Here is a 15,228-nt window from a genome sequence, read left to right on the forward strand (position 1 = left end):
GGGGTCTGCCAATAAGCATAAAACACATTATGCTCATTAAACCACAGAGAACAGTGGTCATTCAGTAAGTGCAGCCTAGAAGGCTCCTGTGTTTGTGTTTGTGTGTATTCAGGAGGCTGCACTGCTGAGCCTCTCCGGCTCTGCTCCTACCATTAGCCACTGATATACATGGAGAACAGAACTGTAGCTAGCTTTGAGCATGTGTGCACACACACACACACACACACACACATCACCACACACACACACACACACACACACACACCACACACACACACACACACACACACACACACACACACACACACAACACACACCAACACACAGCACACACACCACACACACACACACACACACACACACACACACACACACACACACACACACCACACACACACACACACACACACACACACACACACACACACACACACACACACACACACACCACACACACACACACACACACACAACACACACACACACACCACACACACACACACACACACACACACACCCACACACACACACACACACCACACACACACACACACACACACACACACACACACACACACACACACACACACACACACACACTTTTTTAAGAGAGATGGAGGGATACAACAGAGAATCTCATTGTGTCCTCAGATTGGGCTGAACAAGGAAACGAGGCCTAGATTGGATTTGACAGAAATATGCAGCTGTGTCTTTGCATCACAGAGAGGGTATCAGGGTTTGCCCTTGTGAAGAAGAAGACCCTGGGAATGAGCCTGACCTCGAGTGTCTGAAACAGGCATGAATAATCAAAAATCTTTTATGAAATTATTTTCTATATCAGTGCACCCCTCAAAGGCTCTTCATTTATCATCCATTACGACTTAGTGTGTCTATGTGTGTCTGTGCGCAGCAAATGCACTCATTATCTGTATGTGCATATACAAACTGTGAGGAGGAGAGGAGGTGTTGCAGTCACACGGTACAGCCGGTACACAGAGTGCTGCCGCAGGTGAGCAAACCCAAACTGTCTACTCCATCCCAAAAATGAAAAGATTTACAACCCTGACACGAGCGTTAACACTGTGATAAAGCCCCTATTGTGTGCTAACAAGCACAGCTACCACATCCTCATTATTAATGAAATACTGACAATGGTGAAGAAGCTTTTTGAAGAAAAATGTAAACATAATGGAGAGAATTATAAGTAGGAAGAGGGAGGCAGGGAATTATAAAATATTGAACAATCACAAGAGTGAGAAAGAAGCTGGGGGCATGCGTGGAGGGGAAACATGCAGCTAAGTGAGAGTGAAGGGGAAAGAAGACATTAAAAGAGACTTATGGGGAGAGTGAGAACTAAATGTAGAAAGACAGAGATGGAGCAGGAGCGAAAAATGAGGACATGGGGGGGATAGGACGGGCATAATGAAGATAGACACCTCCTATCCATGGATAGGAGGTGTCTATCCCTATTCTTATCCCAGATAAGCCGGAAACTCCAATAACCGCAGTGACGCCAGCGCTATCAATAACGATGGGTGGCAAGTACTTCACTGACATGAAAGAAAAGCACATGCGGCATCTGATAGTGCCAGCCCTTATTAAATTGAAGGATACCCTTAAGAACTTTAAGAGAGCATATGAGGCAGGACAAGGACATATATCCTCTAAATCAAAGCAAAACCACAACAAAAGTCAACAAGAGGGGAGGGTTAGAATAAGGCATCCATGCCTGCATCGTGATGTTTGATAATGTGAGCAAAAGGTAGCCAGGCAAGCATAGGTGTGCAAGGAGAAATGAGAAAGCTCTAAGTGGAACACCCCCCCCCCCTATCATCATTATTCTAACTCAGCCAATAACCAGACGGTCTTAATAATATCCCACTCTTCATACCAGACACACTCACGCACAAATGTGCACATGCACACACTCAAATGATGAGAAAAATGTCTTGAACTCCCATAACCATCATTAATCTAAACTCGGTTCCATTAGGGAAGATTCAGCATAATTAGTTTGGAGTGTTTTCTGTCCCTCTCTCTCTATGTGAGTTTGTGTGTGTGTGTGTGTGTGTGTGTGTGTGTGTGTGTGTGTGTGTGTGTGTGTGTGTGTGTGTGTGTGTGTGTGTGTGTGTGTGTGTGTGTGTGTGTGTGTGTGTGTGTGTGTGTACTTGAGTTATGAGTAGGTGATATTAGATTGTGTTGTAGAGACGTAGAGGCTTCCCTGGTGGTCTGCCATGCTGAACATGTGTTTGCCATTATTGTATTTCAGGCAGATACACAGAGAAAACTCAGGTGAAATCTAATAACACTGCCACTATATGTGCAGCTGTATATGACGTGTTGTGTGTTTTTGTTTGTGTGTTGGTGGGAATCCTCTGCTACAATTGAATAATGTTTTGGAATAAGATAATTACCCTTTTGCTCTGGGAGGGAACTCCTGAGTGTGTATGTACTGCATGTTGTGTGCACATGAGCATGATGGTGTTTGTGCTCCTGTGTGTGCAGTGATTCTCTGCATGAAGTCTGTGGTGGATAGCCAAAGCACAGCAGTGCCCTTACTTGTAACATACAAATATTATTTTGTGTGTGTGTGTGTGTGTGTGTGTGTGTGTGTGTGTGTGTGTGTGTGTGTGTATGTGCATGCGAGATACTGTATGTTGTGAAACTCCACTAATGTGACCCATGGGACTTTGACACAGGCAGTGTACCACTAATGCAGTCCGGGACAGGAAATAGGCCTGTGCTTGACACCTCACTAGTTTGACAGGAAGTCATGATGACCGGCTAACTGCTTTCTTTGCCGGTTCAGTCCTGTTTTATTTTCACCCCACATCCAACCACTTTGCGCCTTCTAATCTAAGATGCATGGACTGCGGATCAAGGGGTGCTTATTTTTGATGCTAGTTTCCCCTCTCTGCTTTTGAAGTCCTCCAATAATTTAATAAGGAGTGTAATTCCATTTGCAAACCTTCTTATGTCAGGCGCACACGCTCGCCTTTCTTCTGAATACAAGATGGACCATCTGAGAGCTGAGAGATAGAGTTCTACTGTTGTGTCGCTGTGTATCAGGGGTGAGGAAGGTTTCTGTATACATGCATAGTAAGCACATGGAAGCTCTCAGAGGAACATCACAAGAAACATGGTTGCAGGGGCATTCATGCAAAAACATAGACATTGCACAAGTATGAACGTGCTCACATAAATGCTAGTGAGGCAGCTCATACATATTGAGCAGGTACCTCTGGAAGCATGACTTAAAGTCCCTCAATTATGAATCTGGTGAGATGCTGTGTTTGCTCACACCTCATTACTCACAGTCCCTTTTATCCCACCTCTTTTAGAGGGGAACTAAAAAAAGCCAGCAGCTTATTTAGCCAGGAGTGGTTAACATTTAGGAAAACAGAGAAGAAAAAGCAGATGGGGAGGAGAGGCGTGAGGCAGAGAGAGACGTCCTACATGCTGACAAATGAATCATCAGTCTAAATGAAGGTCTGACTGCACAACCAAAAAAAACACAGGAGGTGGAGGAGATGAACACGACATGAGCAAGACTGAGCCGGGTCTGGCAACCAATGAGATTAAGGAATTACTCACTCGCCCTCCCCTGTGAGAGAGTGCCCTTACACACAGAATGATGGCACCGTTATGGTTACTGATTGGCTTTCAGACGGCAACTGATCACATCGTCACGGGGACTGATGGCATTACCAAGGTAACTGATCACTTTGTCATGGAGAAAAGGGAGTGGGAGGAAGACTTATTTATTCCCCTGCAAAATGTGTGTGTCCTTTTTAGGGTTAAGGATAAAGGATGTAAACTGCAAATTGGTGGGGAAGGTATATGAGCATTAAGGATGATAACTAGGCTTCCAAATAACTCCTGAAGTGTCCGGGGACACTATGTGTTCTGCTTGAGTGGTTAAGGTCGGAGCATAGTCAGTCAAGCAAGTAAAAGCCCTGTCTTTGAGCAAGGGTGCCGTCTGTGTGTGTGTGTGTGTGTGTGTGTGTGTGTGTGTGTGTGTGTGTGTTTACAAGGGTGATTCTGCATATGTCAGTGTGTGTGTGTGTGTTTACATTGGTTTGCATTCATGTGCTTATCTGGATCAATAGCAGCCGGCAATGACAAAGTGACTACATTCCACTGTCTCATTTCGAAAGTGTTATTGATCACTGCAGTTTCCCTTTAAACTCAATACAGCATCTTACTTATCATCACCTAAACATAGAAGGGCAAATACACACACTTCTACACATCTAGCCATGCATTTCTCATGGTTACAGAAATAACTTTACAGAAAAACATTTGTCATTTCAGAAGTTTGAAAACCATTTCTCATTCCACCCACGCACCTTGCTCATATTTCTCCTTGCCAAATCCAACAAATCTGGACCCCATTGGTACTTGAGGTGCCATAATGCTTTGCTGGACTGCATTTCAAGCCAGACTAGGTTTTTTTCTGCAGCATAAGTATTTGCCTCGGGCACGTTCACCTGAATAAATGAAGTATATCATGCTGTTGAGGAACACCAGACTGGGCTACATTTGGCCAGTGTGGGATTGTGTGTCCTGTTCTTGTTGTTTGTGTTCGGCCACTAATTGGGCTGTGTCTGAATGGGTTTTTTCTTGTGTATGTGTGGAGCACAGAGGGCCAATGAGAGCGGTGTAGACAATTTAATGTCTCCGCTGAGGAAAAGGGTTCAAGGACAGATCGCTCACTCTTTATCACACTTTGTCACTGTCTACGTGCTTCGCTTCGCACTTTTACCTCTTTCATATCGTTTTCATATCAGTCTTTCTCTTCCTGTGGGATATTTAGCAATCCATTCACTGCGCTCCATTACGAGACCCCACCCTGCCCTGCATGCACACGCACCATACACACACAATCCAATTAGTAGATAACCCAGAGACTAAGAGCAATTAGAGCAGGGAGACATCCTCTCAGCACTGGATGTGTATGTGTGCGAGTTTGTGTCTGGATCTGTGTTTATCCTTGTTTGTGTGCTGGTCTGTGTCCGTTCCAATTAAATGTGTCTGGCAGGCAGCCATGCAGCTTTACCTGGCTGTAGGACGCTGATGCCAAGCAGGTTGGAAGTGCGGTTTGCTACTTTGCTCCAGCTGTTGTCGTAGTTCTTCCTCCAGAGGACGGCGGAGCACTGGTACTTGCCCGCCTCGCGACGCCCTGCCCGGGTCACTGACAATCGGAAGTTGGTGTTGGAGTGGGATCGGTCCACTGTGGTGCGAGTACCAAGCCCCAGCAGCTGCTCCCCCCACTGCAGAGTGCCCTCGCGGGTGAATGTCACCAGGTCTTTGAACTCTCCATCACCCTCGTCGCCAGCTTCGGAGCCAGCAGGCATGAAGCGCCAGGTGACAGATGTGGGCACACGAGGGTTGTGACGGGGCTTCACCAGGCACAGGAGGTCAAAGGAGTCTCCGAAGTTAACGGATGGCGTCCGTGATGAGGCTGACACCATGAAGGAAGACTCTAAATGGTGGGAAAAGAAGAGTGTTAGGAACTTTGTATTTGTCTGGTGATTAACCTTTTAAACATTGGTTGATTTGCACTGATTCCATAGTAATAGCACAACAAAGGCTGGTTGTGTGATAAGAGTCTGTTCTCTAAAAGCTTAATGCTCAGTTAATGATGAGGGGGGTTCATAATCGTTCCCAGGAAGAAACTTTCCTTATAAGTATGGCAAGAGAAACAAAGCCTGCAGCTGGAACAAATACAGATAGTATTTACTTAAAGCGTACTGACTTACTGGTAAATTAGTTATACATCTCCACAAGCATTTACCACTGTCATTAAGCGCCTAAAGACAGCCATTTAGTTGATGCAACTGCATGTTAACTTGTGTCTAAATATGAATTTGAGTGCTCGACTGGGTGAGCGCTCCTCAAAATGGGTAATGCCACAAAGAACACTTCCTCTAAGCGCCAATGTTATATCTATGTCCCACTCCTTGCCAAGTCTAAACTATCCTCATTAAACTAAAAACATTCACCCAACTCCATATGTTATTGCCAAGATACATTTACACTAGACAGCAAAGGACTCAAGAGAGAGCGAGAGATATATACACTATGGCCCTTTATCAACCCTGGCCCTGCTGTGCCTTTTTTCTTGCAAATTTCTCCAGTATATTCTTGTCATCGGCCACATCACTTTCCCCCTGTCCCTCACCCTCTCTCCCCCTTTGACAGCTTCACTCTCGATGCCCTTCAGGGTGTGTAATCAATGGCTCTTTGTTCAGACTTGGCTACTGCTGGGACAGCTGCCTCGGGACATAATTCTCTAATAGACAATAACTCACCCATCTCAATCTCTTATCTCCCTGCGCCCCTCTTCCATCTATCCATCTCTCCACTGTCTGCCTGCCTCTCTGACAGAAAAGAGGATTTCACACCAATCCATTTTCCCCATACAACTATCTCTCTTTGTTTGTGTGAATGAATGTGTTTGTTTCCTGCTCTGTGCAAAGTGCTTGAGTGGGAGTTTACTATACATTTTTGGCCTGTGGATGCATGAATGTAGGCTTCTCACTTGTACACACTTGCCACCCAAGACACCCTGAGGGCATCGTAAGCCTATCAGCTGGAAACAAGACTCTCTACCAAGCATCTTTGTCACCGTGGCAACAAAAACACGAGTCTCCCAGAGGACATCCCTCTCTCATCCCCTCCAGGTCTTATCAGTGAGCACCGGGAGTCTATAAAGGAAGAGAGTAGCATCCAGGGTCCATAAAGGATCTATAATAAAAGGTACAGTGACCATATATATTATCTTGAGCTTCAGCCAGTAGAACAGTACACTCAGAGGACAGGTCAGAGAGTGTGCAGCACAACCTGAGCTTGGAAGGAACCCAGAGCACAAGTGTTACCCTTTTTATTCATTAGGGGCAAGGAGCAATACAAAAGTATCCGAAGATAAGAAAGTTGAAATATAGGGCGAAAAAGTTCTCCTTCTTTTGGCATAGGTCTAATAAAAATGAAAGTGGAAGCTAAAGTAAGAAAAACGAGGACCAATATCTTAGAAACAATGACCGTCACACAACAGCGCACATTTAGATAAATCCTTTGATCGACAAGTATATAGGGGAGAGAGAGGAGATGTAACTCAAGAGAGACGAACAACTTCGGACTTCTATTCGTTGATTTGCATAATGCGTCCCTTGTTCCTTTAACTAATGTTTGTGTTGTTGCCCGAACTTAACAAATGACCACTTAAAAACTGACATCTCTTCTCTGCAGCACTGCTGTGTGCTGCTGCAGGGAGCTAATCCGTTGGTTTTGTGTGTGTATGTGTGTGTGTGTGTGTGTGTGTATTGAGCCCAGTGCTCCTGGTCTGCCAGCTCCTCATTGCTCTGCTCCAGTGGATTCCTCAGCCTGTATCGAGGATGTTCAGCTTAACTCAGCACTGACAGAGGAGACCCACAGACTGTGAAACACATTGCCGCTGCATTTCCATTCTAATAATTCTGGTTAATCCATATATGTGTGTGTGTGTGTGTGTGTGAGCATGTGTGCATCTATGATGGGTGTCACTGAAGCACAGCTCTTGACGTGTGGCAGGTGGTGTGAGACTGTGTGTGTAATTTGTGTGTAATTCTGAGTAATAGTAATAATAGCTCCTTCCCTTGAGCTGTGCATGAATAAACCATGGTGTATTCTGGTGACTGCATTTTCTGCCTGCGCCGTTCATCAGTCTTTGCTTTAGCAAATCACAAACCAGAGGCCTCTCTTTCATTTGGAGTGCATGTGTGCAATGGCTTACTGCACATGCAGGAATGTATTTCTAACAGGGAGGCTGCCCTGGATATGTGAATTCACTTGACATTTGACTTGCTAGCACAATAATCGGTTGACAGATGGAGTAGATTTGTAGATAATTCTGAACCTTGTGAGGTAATAATATAATATCACAAGGATTAACGATATGATCCAGGGTATATAAACCTGTAACAAACTCAGCTGCTGCTCATCTTAAACATACAGGCTTAGCATGTACAGACTGATATCCACTTATGTACAGATGCAGCCTGATCACTGCTGAGTATTGTGTCCATTCTATCCACATAGCCTTTTTTTGTTTTTGTTATTTTAAGTGAATAAGTATACTTGTACATACACATTTGTGTTAAGTATGTCTTTTAGCTGGGGCAAAGGCACACAATTATGTCCAAATACTTAACATGTATTCATTACATTTTCCAGATGTTTATCAGATTTTATTTAAAAGGGAACAATTATATTTATAAGTTGTTTGCTCCGGCCAGCAGGAGGGGTGCAGCCCCCACAGCCCTCCAGCTCTACACAACTTTTCTGCTGAATTTGCGAAATGGTAATAATAGGGTTAGATTTGGTCGCAGTAACTTACCAACAGTCTTGACTGTGACCGTCTTGGTGGCCGATCTCTCTCCTATCTTCTCCCAGCTGAGCTCTGGTTCAGTGCCGGCCTGGAGCCACTCAGTGGCTGTGCAGCTGTACTGACCCTCATCCCCAGGTAAGGCATTATACAGGGACAGAGAGAATGTGTCGCCCCGCACCTTCTCCACCCGTATCTCCCCATAGCTGGAGCGCTCTCTGTAGGATGCACTGTGCCATACAGTGCCTTCCCGATCGATCGTGGCCACCTCCAGGCCCGGTCCAGCTGCCTGCTTGTCTGTCCACTGCCAGACAACAGACAGAGGGCCTGTAGTGGTGTAGACCGAGCAGGAAAAGTGGATCACATCGCCCTCTATGACCTCAGTAGAGTTGCTGGACAGAGACACTGTGATGTTGCTCTCTGAGAAGAAGACAAAAGAGAGAGAGGGACACAGGTTAGCTTGAGTTAAGGTGGGAACCCATGAATGGAGTAGCACAAACTCCCCTCAATGTCAACTACTTCTCACGTTGAATCCCAGAGTTACGCTTTCTGTGTTAAAAAATTCAGAGACCACAGGAAACCAGGGGCAATATAACAAATAGCTGAGCCTGTTCTCTGGAGTAAAGCACCACAAAGTCCTGTTTGAATGCTGTACATGTGTGTTTGGATGTTTGTGTGTGCCTGCAAGCCCAAATGTGAGAGGACTATAGTGCACTTTTGTAACTGGCCTCCGGCACATTATAGTGACAGCCTGAGAGGAGGCCCTGGTGGATTTGTGTGGGTTGAGGTTTTCTTTCTGAACCCCGTGTGGCTTGTTGACCAAGTACGCAAGGGAACAGAAAAGAAAGCTTAGATCACAGGGCTCAGCAGTACTTCAGAAGATGTGCAGGATAAAAGTCTTTACTGGTGCTCCTCTGTTTCTCTGCTTTATCTCGATTCTCATCACTTCAACGTCCATCAAACATTATGGAGCTCTGGTTGACCCAAAAGCAGGGCCAGTGCTTCTGTCTCTTGGGGATGAATCTAAAGGTTTCCCTACTTCACTTTTTTTTTTATCTACCCTCAGGCCAAGCTCTGCTGCTTCCCTCTCAGCCCTTCTAATAAGCATGAGGTGTCTGTGAATATGGAATAAACTGTCTTCTTACTTCTATCACACTCAAATGAGCAAAGGGGAAAACCTTCACCCTTTCCTCTCCTTTTTCTCTTTTGTTAAAATAGCCAGATTTGTTTTCCCATAGCTTAGATCATATTGTATTCTATTATGTTTTACACCGAGACAAGCAGAGAGGTTTGTTAGGCTGTAGATACATACATCCTTCCTACTTTCCAAGTGTCAGGTTCCTAGACAGCGTTGCCTTTCTCTAACATTTCCTTTTCTTTTAACTTTCCTCTCATTTCCCCCACCAGCAACTTCTTCTTTATTTTTTGAACTGCAGAATGCATTTAGTCTCTATAACAGTGTAACCCCTCTCTTTTTTCCCCACCCTGCACATGTCCGGTCTCGTTGTATGAAATAGATTCAGGGTGGCATGAAGACTCTCTCTCCCCCTCTCCCATTGCAAAGGTAAACTCCTCCATCAAACCTGATTAGTCAGAAGTGTTTACCTCGGCTTTTCCTACGCTTCCACCCCTGACTGCTTCTGACTCATTAACTTTAACCCCTGTTGCACCCTATTACCAACTTTTTCCCATTTCCCCCAATTAGAGTGATGAAAAACATCTTAAGATTGTTTGCGTGTGAGAAAACAGGCCTGAGAGGACTGTATGTGCATCAAATACATGCTGGCCTGACCACTTCTGCTGTATATCATATTAGTTCTCCTCCAATAACCAGGGCCATTATCCTGTGTAAACCCTATAAACATCTTTTATGGAGGCATTACGGTCTTTTGTCGGGAAAACAAAACCTCCCCTACAGAGAGCTTCCCTGGAGATTGCTGCAAGCTCGGGGCCATTGTTTTGGCGGGGGGGGGGGGGGGGAGTGCAGAGCAGTCAGGGTAAGGTAGCACTGGCTGCTTCGGAGGAGATACTACTCTGTGATTATAATGTTTTATTAGGCTGGTAGCAGCTGGCTCCACTCACTGTCTAATCCCTAAGAGACAAGAAGGTAAAGAGAGAAGTGGGGATAAAGCAGTGGCCCAAACTGGTGGAGATGGAGAAAAATCTTGTTGATATTATTGGGAAAGGGCTTTGTACAGTTGCATCAATCAGCAGAAAATCTGATATGACCCCCCTCCGACCAGTCCTGCTTAACCTATCTGAAGAAGCCTGCCCCAGCAGGACACATTCATTTAGCCTTGGGATCCACTTAGCGGGCCCTGGAGAGCTAGGCACCTTTCTCTGCTTCTTTTCTTTCTCCACACTTTCATTTCATGGCTGTTAGCTTAGCCTTCTTGAGTCTTGGCTCTCTGCTCTCCATTATCCGACTATAGTGTTACCCACCCCTCTCCCTTTCAGCTAAGCCAAGGGAATGGAAAGGACCATAATGCTGCATTACCATCCCCTTAACAATCCACTCAAACTGAAAAATACATCAGGAATAAGAGTAGCATCATCCTTTCGCCGTCTTATTTTCAGTTAACAATAAAGGTTGTGCGGCTATTAGTTATAGGCCACCTTGGAGAAAGACAGAGGGGGAGATGGAAAGAGGAAGACAGAGGGAGGCTAGAGAGGAGCACAGCGTGACATTTCATGCTGCCTACATGAAGATAAAACTGTTATTATGAGAAGCTCATCATTCTTAGTGTAATTGACAACTAAGGACAGGACAACTAAGCCATTGGCCTTGTGAACAGATTATTACTCACTGAGCGGCTGGACTGTGATCTGGACATTGCGAGACCTCTTGCTGCGGTCGATGAAGTCTCCCGTGGGCGTCTTCTCCCGCTCTGTCACCCGGCAGATATATTTCCCAGCATCTTCTGGGCGTAGGTGCTGCAGTTTGAGCAAGTGCACGTTGGTGCTTTCTTTGCGCACTGTCATATGGCCAGCAGCCTCGCGGGCTACGTAATCGGGGCCCAGGACAGGCACAGCACTGGGGCCCACCACGGCCACCGGTGAGCTGCTGAAGACCCACGACACCGAGAAGAAGCGCTCTGGGACGTTTTGGGCCTCAATGGTGCAACGAAGCTCCAGCGGCTCACCGGCCGTAAAGGACCGACGGTCCGTGCTCACCTGGATGCTAAAGTCCCGATCTGTGTAAAGAAGATGGGGGGGGGGGGGGGGGGGAACAGAAGGAATACAAGTTAAAGGAATGTTGAGTATTACAATCTGAAAGCTTGATATAACTGTGGTGTATAAAACAAAAAAGAATATACCCTTTGGAGCATTTACTATCACTGTGATTTAGAAAGACTATATTTAGTCAATATCTGTAAATGTAAAAAAATCCTTGCACTAGATTTAAAACAAAGCAGCAAAATGGAAGAGCGTAGGTGTGGGGGAGATCTCTCTTATGATCCCAAACTACTTTTCTCTGATGTTTAAAACAAGATTGTCTTAATGTCTGCTCCACTTGAAATGCACTACACTGCCTTCATCTTAATATCCACAGTCTACTATATGTTGAACCTGCATCCTACTTAAAGAGAGTGCAGAGATTGAGGGTCAGGTATAGGTGGGGGCAAAGAAATAACATCAGTTAGAGGGAGAATAAAAGCTGGAGAAGCTTAAGGTCACGCAGTGCATAACTCCAGTAAAACGCTGATCTTTCAGAGCCCGCTTGGTTTCACCTCTGCAATAAAAAAAACACATCTGATTAAAATTCTCTTCAGCAGTCAGAAACAGAGTCAGGCTCTCTCCTCATGCCCCTGCACAGTCTAAAACAGAGCAGTCAAAGTAAACTGCTAATGCTAGCTCCTCCACATTAAGCTTGTTGTCTGCACGTGTGCGGTTGTGCTTGCAGACGTGCATGTGTATGGCTGGGAGTTCAGTTTAATTTGCTGTATTCATTTCCAGATGATAAGCACAGTATGTATCAGAGACTGCTGCTTTGCCTCTCAGTGAGGTGGTCGCCCCGAGCTGTAATTACAAAGACTTCCTGAGAAACACACTCATGTGGAAAAGTTCAAAGCTTGACGTTGGTATTGAGCTTGTTATGGGGAACATTAAGGTGGGAGGAAGAGGGATATTGTTTACACATAAACAAACATATGAAGGTACGCACACAAACCCACACAGTAAGCATACACACAAGTAAAATAGAGACTTTTGAGCCTGAGAGCTGGATGCCTTTCATTAAAAGACGAACAGCATTTAAATCACAGTAGTGTAGTTAGGAATATGTCATTTTAGCTAAAACAATCATTATTCAGGTAACATTAAAATACATGTTGTCAATAATTGTATTATAACAATACAACGACTAATAGTACTAATAATAGCACTACTGCCAATAATAATAATGTATGATTAGTTAAATGTTTGATGGAAATAATAATTACTCGCTGCAGTGGGGAACATATGATGCAAATTATGACATCAGGGTCAAGGGAAAGTCCAACCGATTGCTTCCTGAATCTTTAAAAAGGACAGCAAGTCATTGTATCGTGGCATTTGAATGGGATGAATTGTGAAGGAAGTTGAACATGGAGCTCTTTTTAAACCATGTTTACAGCAGTTCAGCTTAGGATGCCGAGGGGTAAATAACAGCCTCACAGGTCCAGCATGTGTTAGTGTTCAGAGCTAATTAAGAAAGGAAGAGAATTAAGTGCGAGAAGCAGAAGGGCGAAGGAAAAAGTGCGTAATGGAGAAAGTCAGAGGGAGAAGAGAGAAATGCAGTGATGAGACATGAGTGCAGAAAATGAGAGGTGATGTGAGAGTGGGGAACAAGGGAGGAGGTGAGAGAAAAGAGAAAGATGGTAAAAACCGAGAGCGAAAGGTACATTAGGATTCTGTCCGTTGCTACTCTCTCTGATGCTGCCGGTGGGTGATTAGTTAGCGGTGGGGCTGTCGTGAGATCCACTCCATCTTTTATAATAAGAACCTAATGGAGGAGCTACTGCTTCTTTTTTCTAAATGTCTCTCTCCGTCTGTCGAATTTGCACAGGTGCAATATTAAACACACAAGTTCAGCCTAAAGGTATGCAAGTGGTGCTTGCATTATGCAATGATGAGCACACAAATAAGAAATCTAAGTGTATCCACATACGAGTTTGAGCACTCACACCCAAGCCGCACACTGCAGCATAACTCTGCTGTATTCTCTTTGTCACGTAACCACACCTCCATCTATTATAGATTACAGAGAAGAAGGAGAGTGACGGAGGGTGCTGAGAGGGGAGCTATCAGTGCCTTTTGTCTCCACCCTGAAGTAGCAGGAACTCATCTGACAAACCTGCTTTACATCTGAGTTTCCATTCTCCTTCTCATCCACCCAGCACTATCTGGGGCACCATCAAGTTGTATTGGTCCAGAGCGGATCTGATGCTTAATGGAGGAAGGCAAAACGATTCCACTTTGAAGTGATTTACTGGCATGAGACACTCGCCACTGCGTGCTGCTTTGGTAATTGAGCTAATGTCAAAGCGGTTTATCACCCATCTCCGTGGCCCTTTCTTGGAAGCATAGAAAGACATTCTTTATGTATGCGCAATACACAGCAGAGGGTGAGGTGGGGTCAGGTCGGTGGGAGGTTACAAGTACATGTGGGGAGTCGTAAAGCCGTCTTTGGTTCTGGTCTATCAAGTCTGCGATTGACAGTTTAGTAGATCATTATCATATGAGGCATACTCCTCAATGAGCCACGGCAACAAACTGTTTCTTTCTTCCACATACTTTCCCCTTGTTTCTTACTCTTCCCCACATCCCCCGCCAACCCTCCCTCTCCCTGCTCCTTCCTTCCTCGGTAAGTAATTCCCTTCCTCCCTTCCATTAGACAATAACCTCCTTCAGAGTTGGCAACCGCACCAAACCAGCACGGATTCTCCCACTAGTGCACTCAGGCACGAACTAGAATGGTGTAATTGTTGGCAGAGAGTGATGAAAAAAGCATCTTTACATTCCGATCCCTGGTTCACTGGTTGTCTGGGAAATTGTAAATGTGGAAGCCATAGGTCTTCCCCTGTCAAACAGCCATGCAGTTTCCAAGCTGGTTAAGTTATTCCTGGATGTGCTTGTAATGTTGCCCATCAAACAGACAAATACAAAAGTGCAGAGTCTGTGGAGGTTTAGTTAAGCTCTTTTTAGTGAGCTAATGAGCTTAGTGGGAGATACAGATCAGCAATCAGAGGAAGCCGGCCCACATGTGTGCTTGTGCGTCTGTCAAAAGGACAAGGGGGACCTAAGAGGAGAGCAGCATCTTTACCCTGTCTATGCCTCCCTTTTATTTTTTACAGATTCTCTTTTCTTGACTCACCAGTGGGCTGAATGCGGAGCTGAGTCTTCTCGCTCTGCTTTCTGGTCATGGCAAACCAGCTGCCATCTGTGTCCTGAATCCACTCAGCAGCCTGGCAGTAAAGCAGGCCCTGGTCCACTGGCTGCAGCTTGTGAATAGTCAGCCTGTAGGAAGTGGCACTGGTTTTGTCCAGCCTGAGGTCCCCTGCCGCCATCCTCTGCCGGTACGGGCCCCCGGAGCGCAGGACAAAGTCCCTCGACAGGGTGACCAGCTCCTGGGGAGGGGATGCCGCGTCCTCTGGGGAGCGCAGGTACCAGCCCACCGATAAGTGAGTGTGCTGCAGGGTGGTCCGAGATACCTCACAGGTTAGCTGCAGCGTGTCGCCTTCCACCTTGGACAGAGTCTGGGCGGGAGCTACTACTGTCAACGAGTCCGCGATAACTGCAAAGAAGAAGAGAGAGAAATTAGCACTAGAGTGAGGATATGGAAAGGTTCCTTTATGTCAGGGCAGGTCAGAGTTATCCCTTTC

At 45.5% G+C, this 15,228-nt stretch overlaps 1 protein-coding gene across 1 annotated transcript in view; it reads right to left on the reverse strand.

Moving 5' to 3' along the window:
* The window catches only part of LOC117544453 (immunoglobulin superfamily member 3-like), a 63,708-nt gene that overhangs the window by 12,646 nt on the left and 35,834 nt on the right, over positions 1–15,228 (reverse strand). The window contains exons 3-6 of the mRNA XM_034213477.1: positions 14,721–15,140; positions 11,173–11,559; positions 8,378–8,785; positions 5,060–5,485 (exon numbers count right to left, since the gene is read on the reverse strand). Coding sequence (XP_034069368.1) covers positions 5,060–5,485; positions 8,378–8,785; positions 11,173–11,559; positions 14,721–15,140 — 1,641 coding nt within the window. The remainder of the gene's footprint in view (positions 1–5,059; positions 5,486–8,377; positions 8,786–11,172; positions 11,560–14,720; positions 15,141–15,228) is intronic.

Source organism: Gymnodraco acuticeps, unplaced genomic scaffold, assembly GCF_902827175.1.
Source record: "Gymnodraco acuticeps unplaced genomic scaffold, fGymAcu1.1, whole genome shotgun sequence".
NCBI lineage: Eukaryota > Metazoa > Chordata > Actinopteri > Perciformes > Bathydraconidae > Gymnodraco > Gymnodraco acuticeps.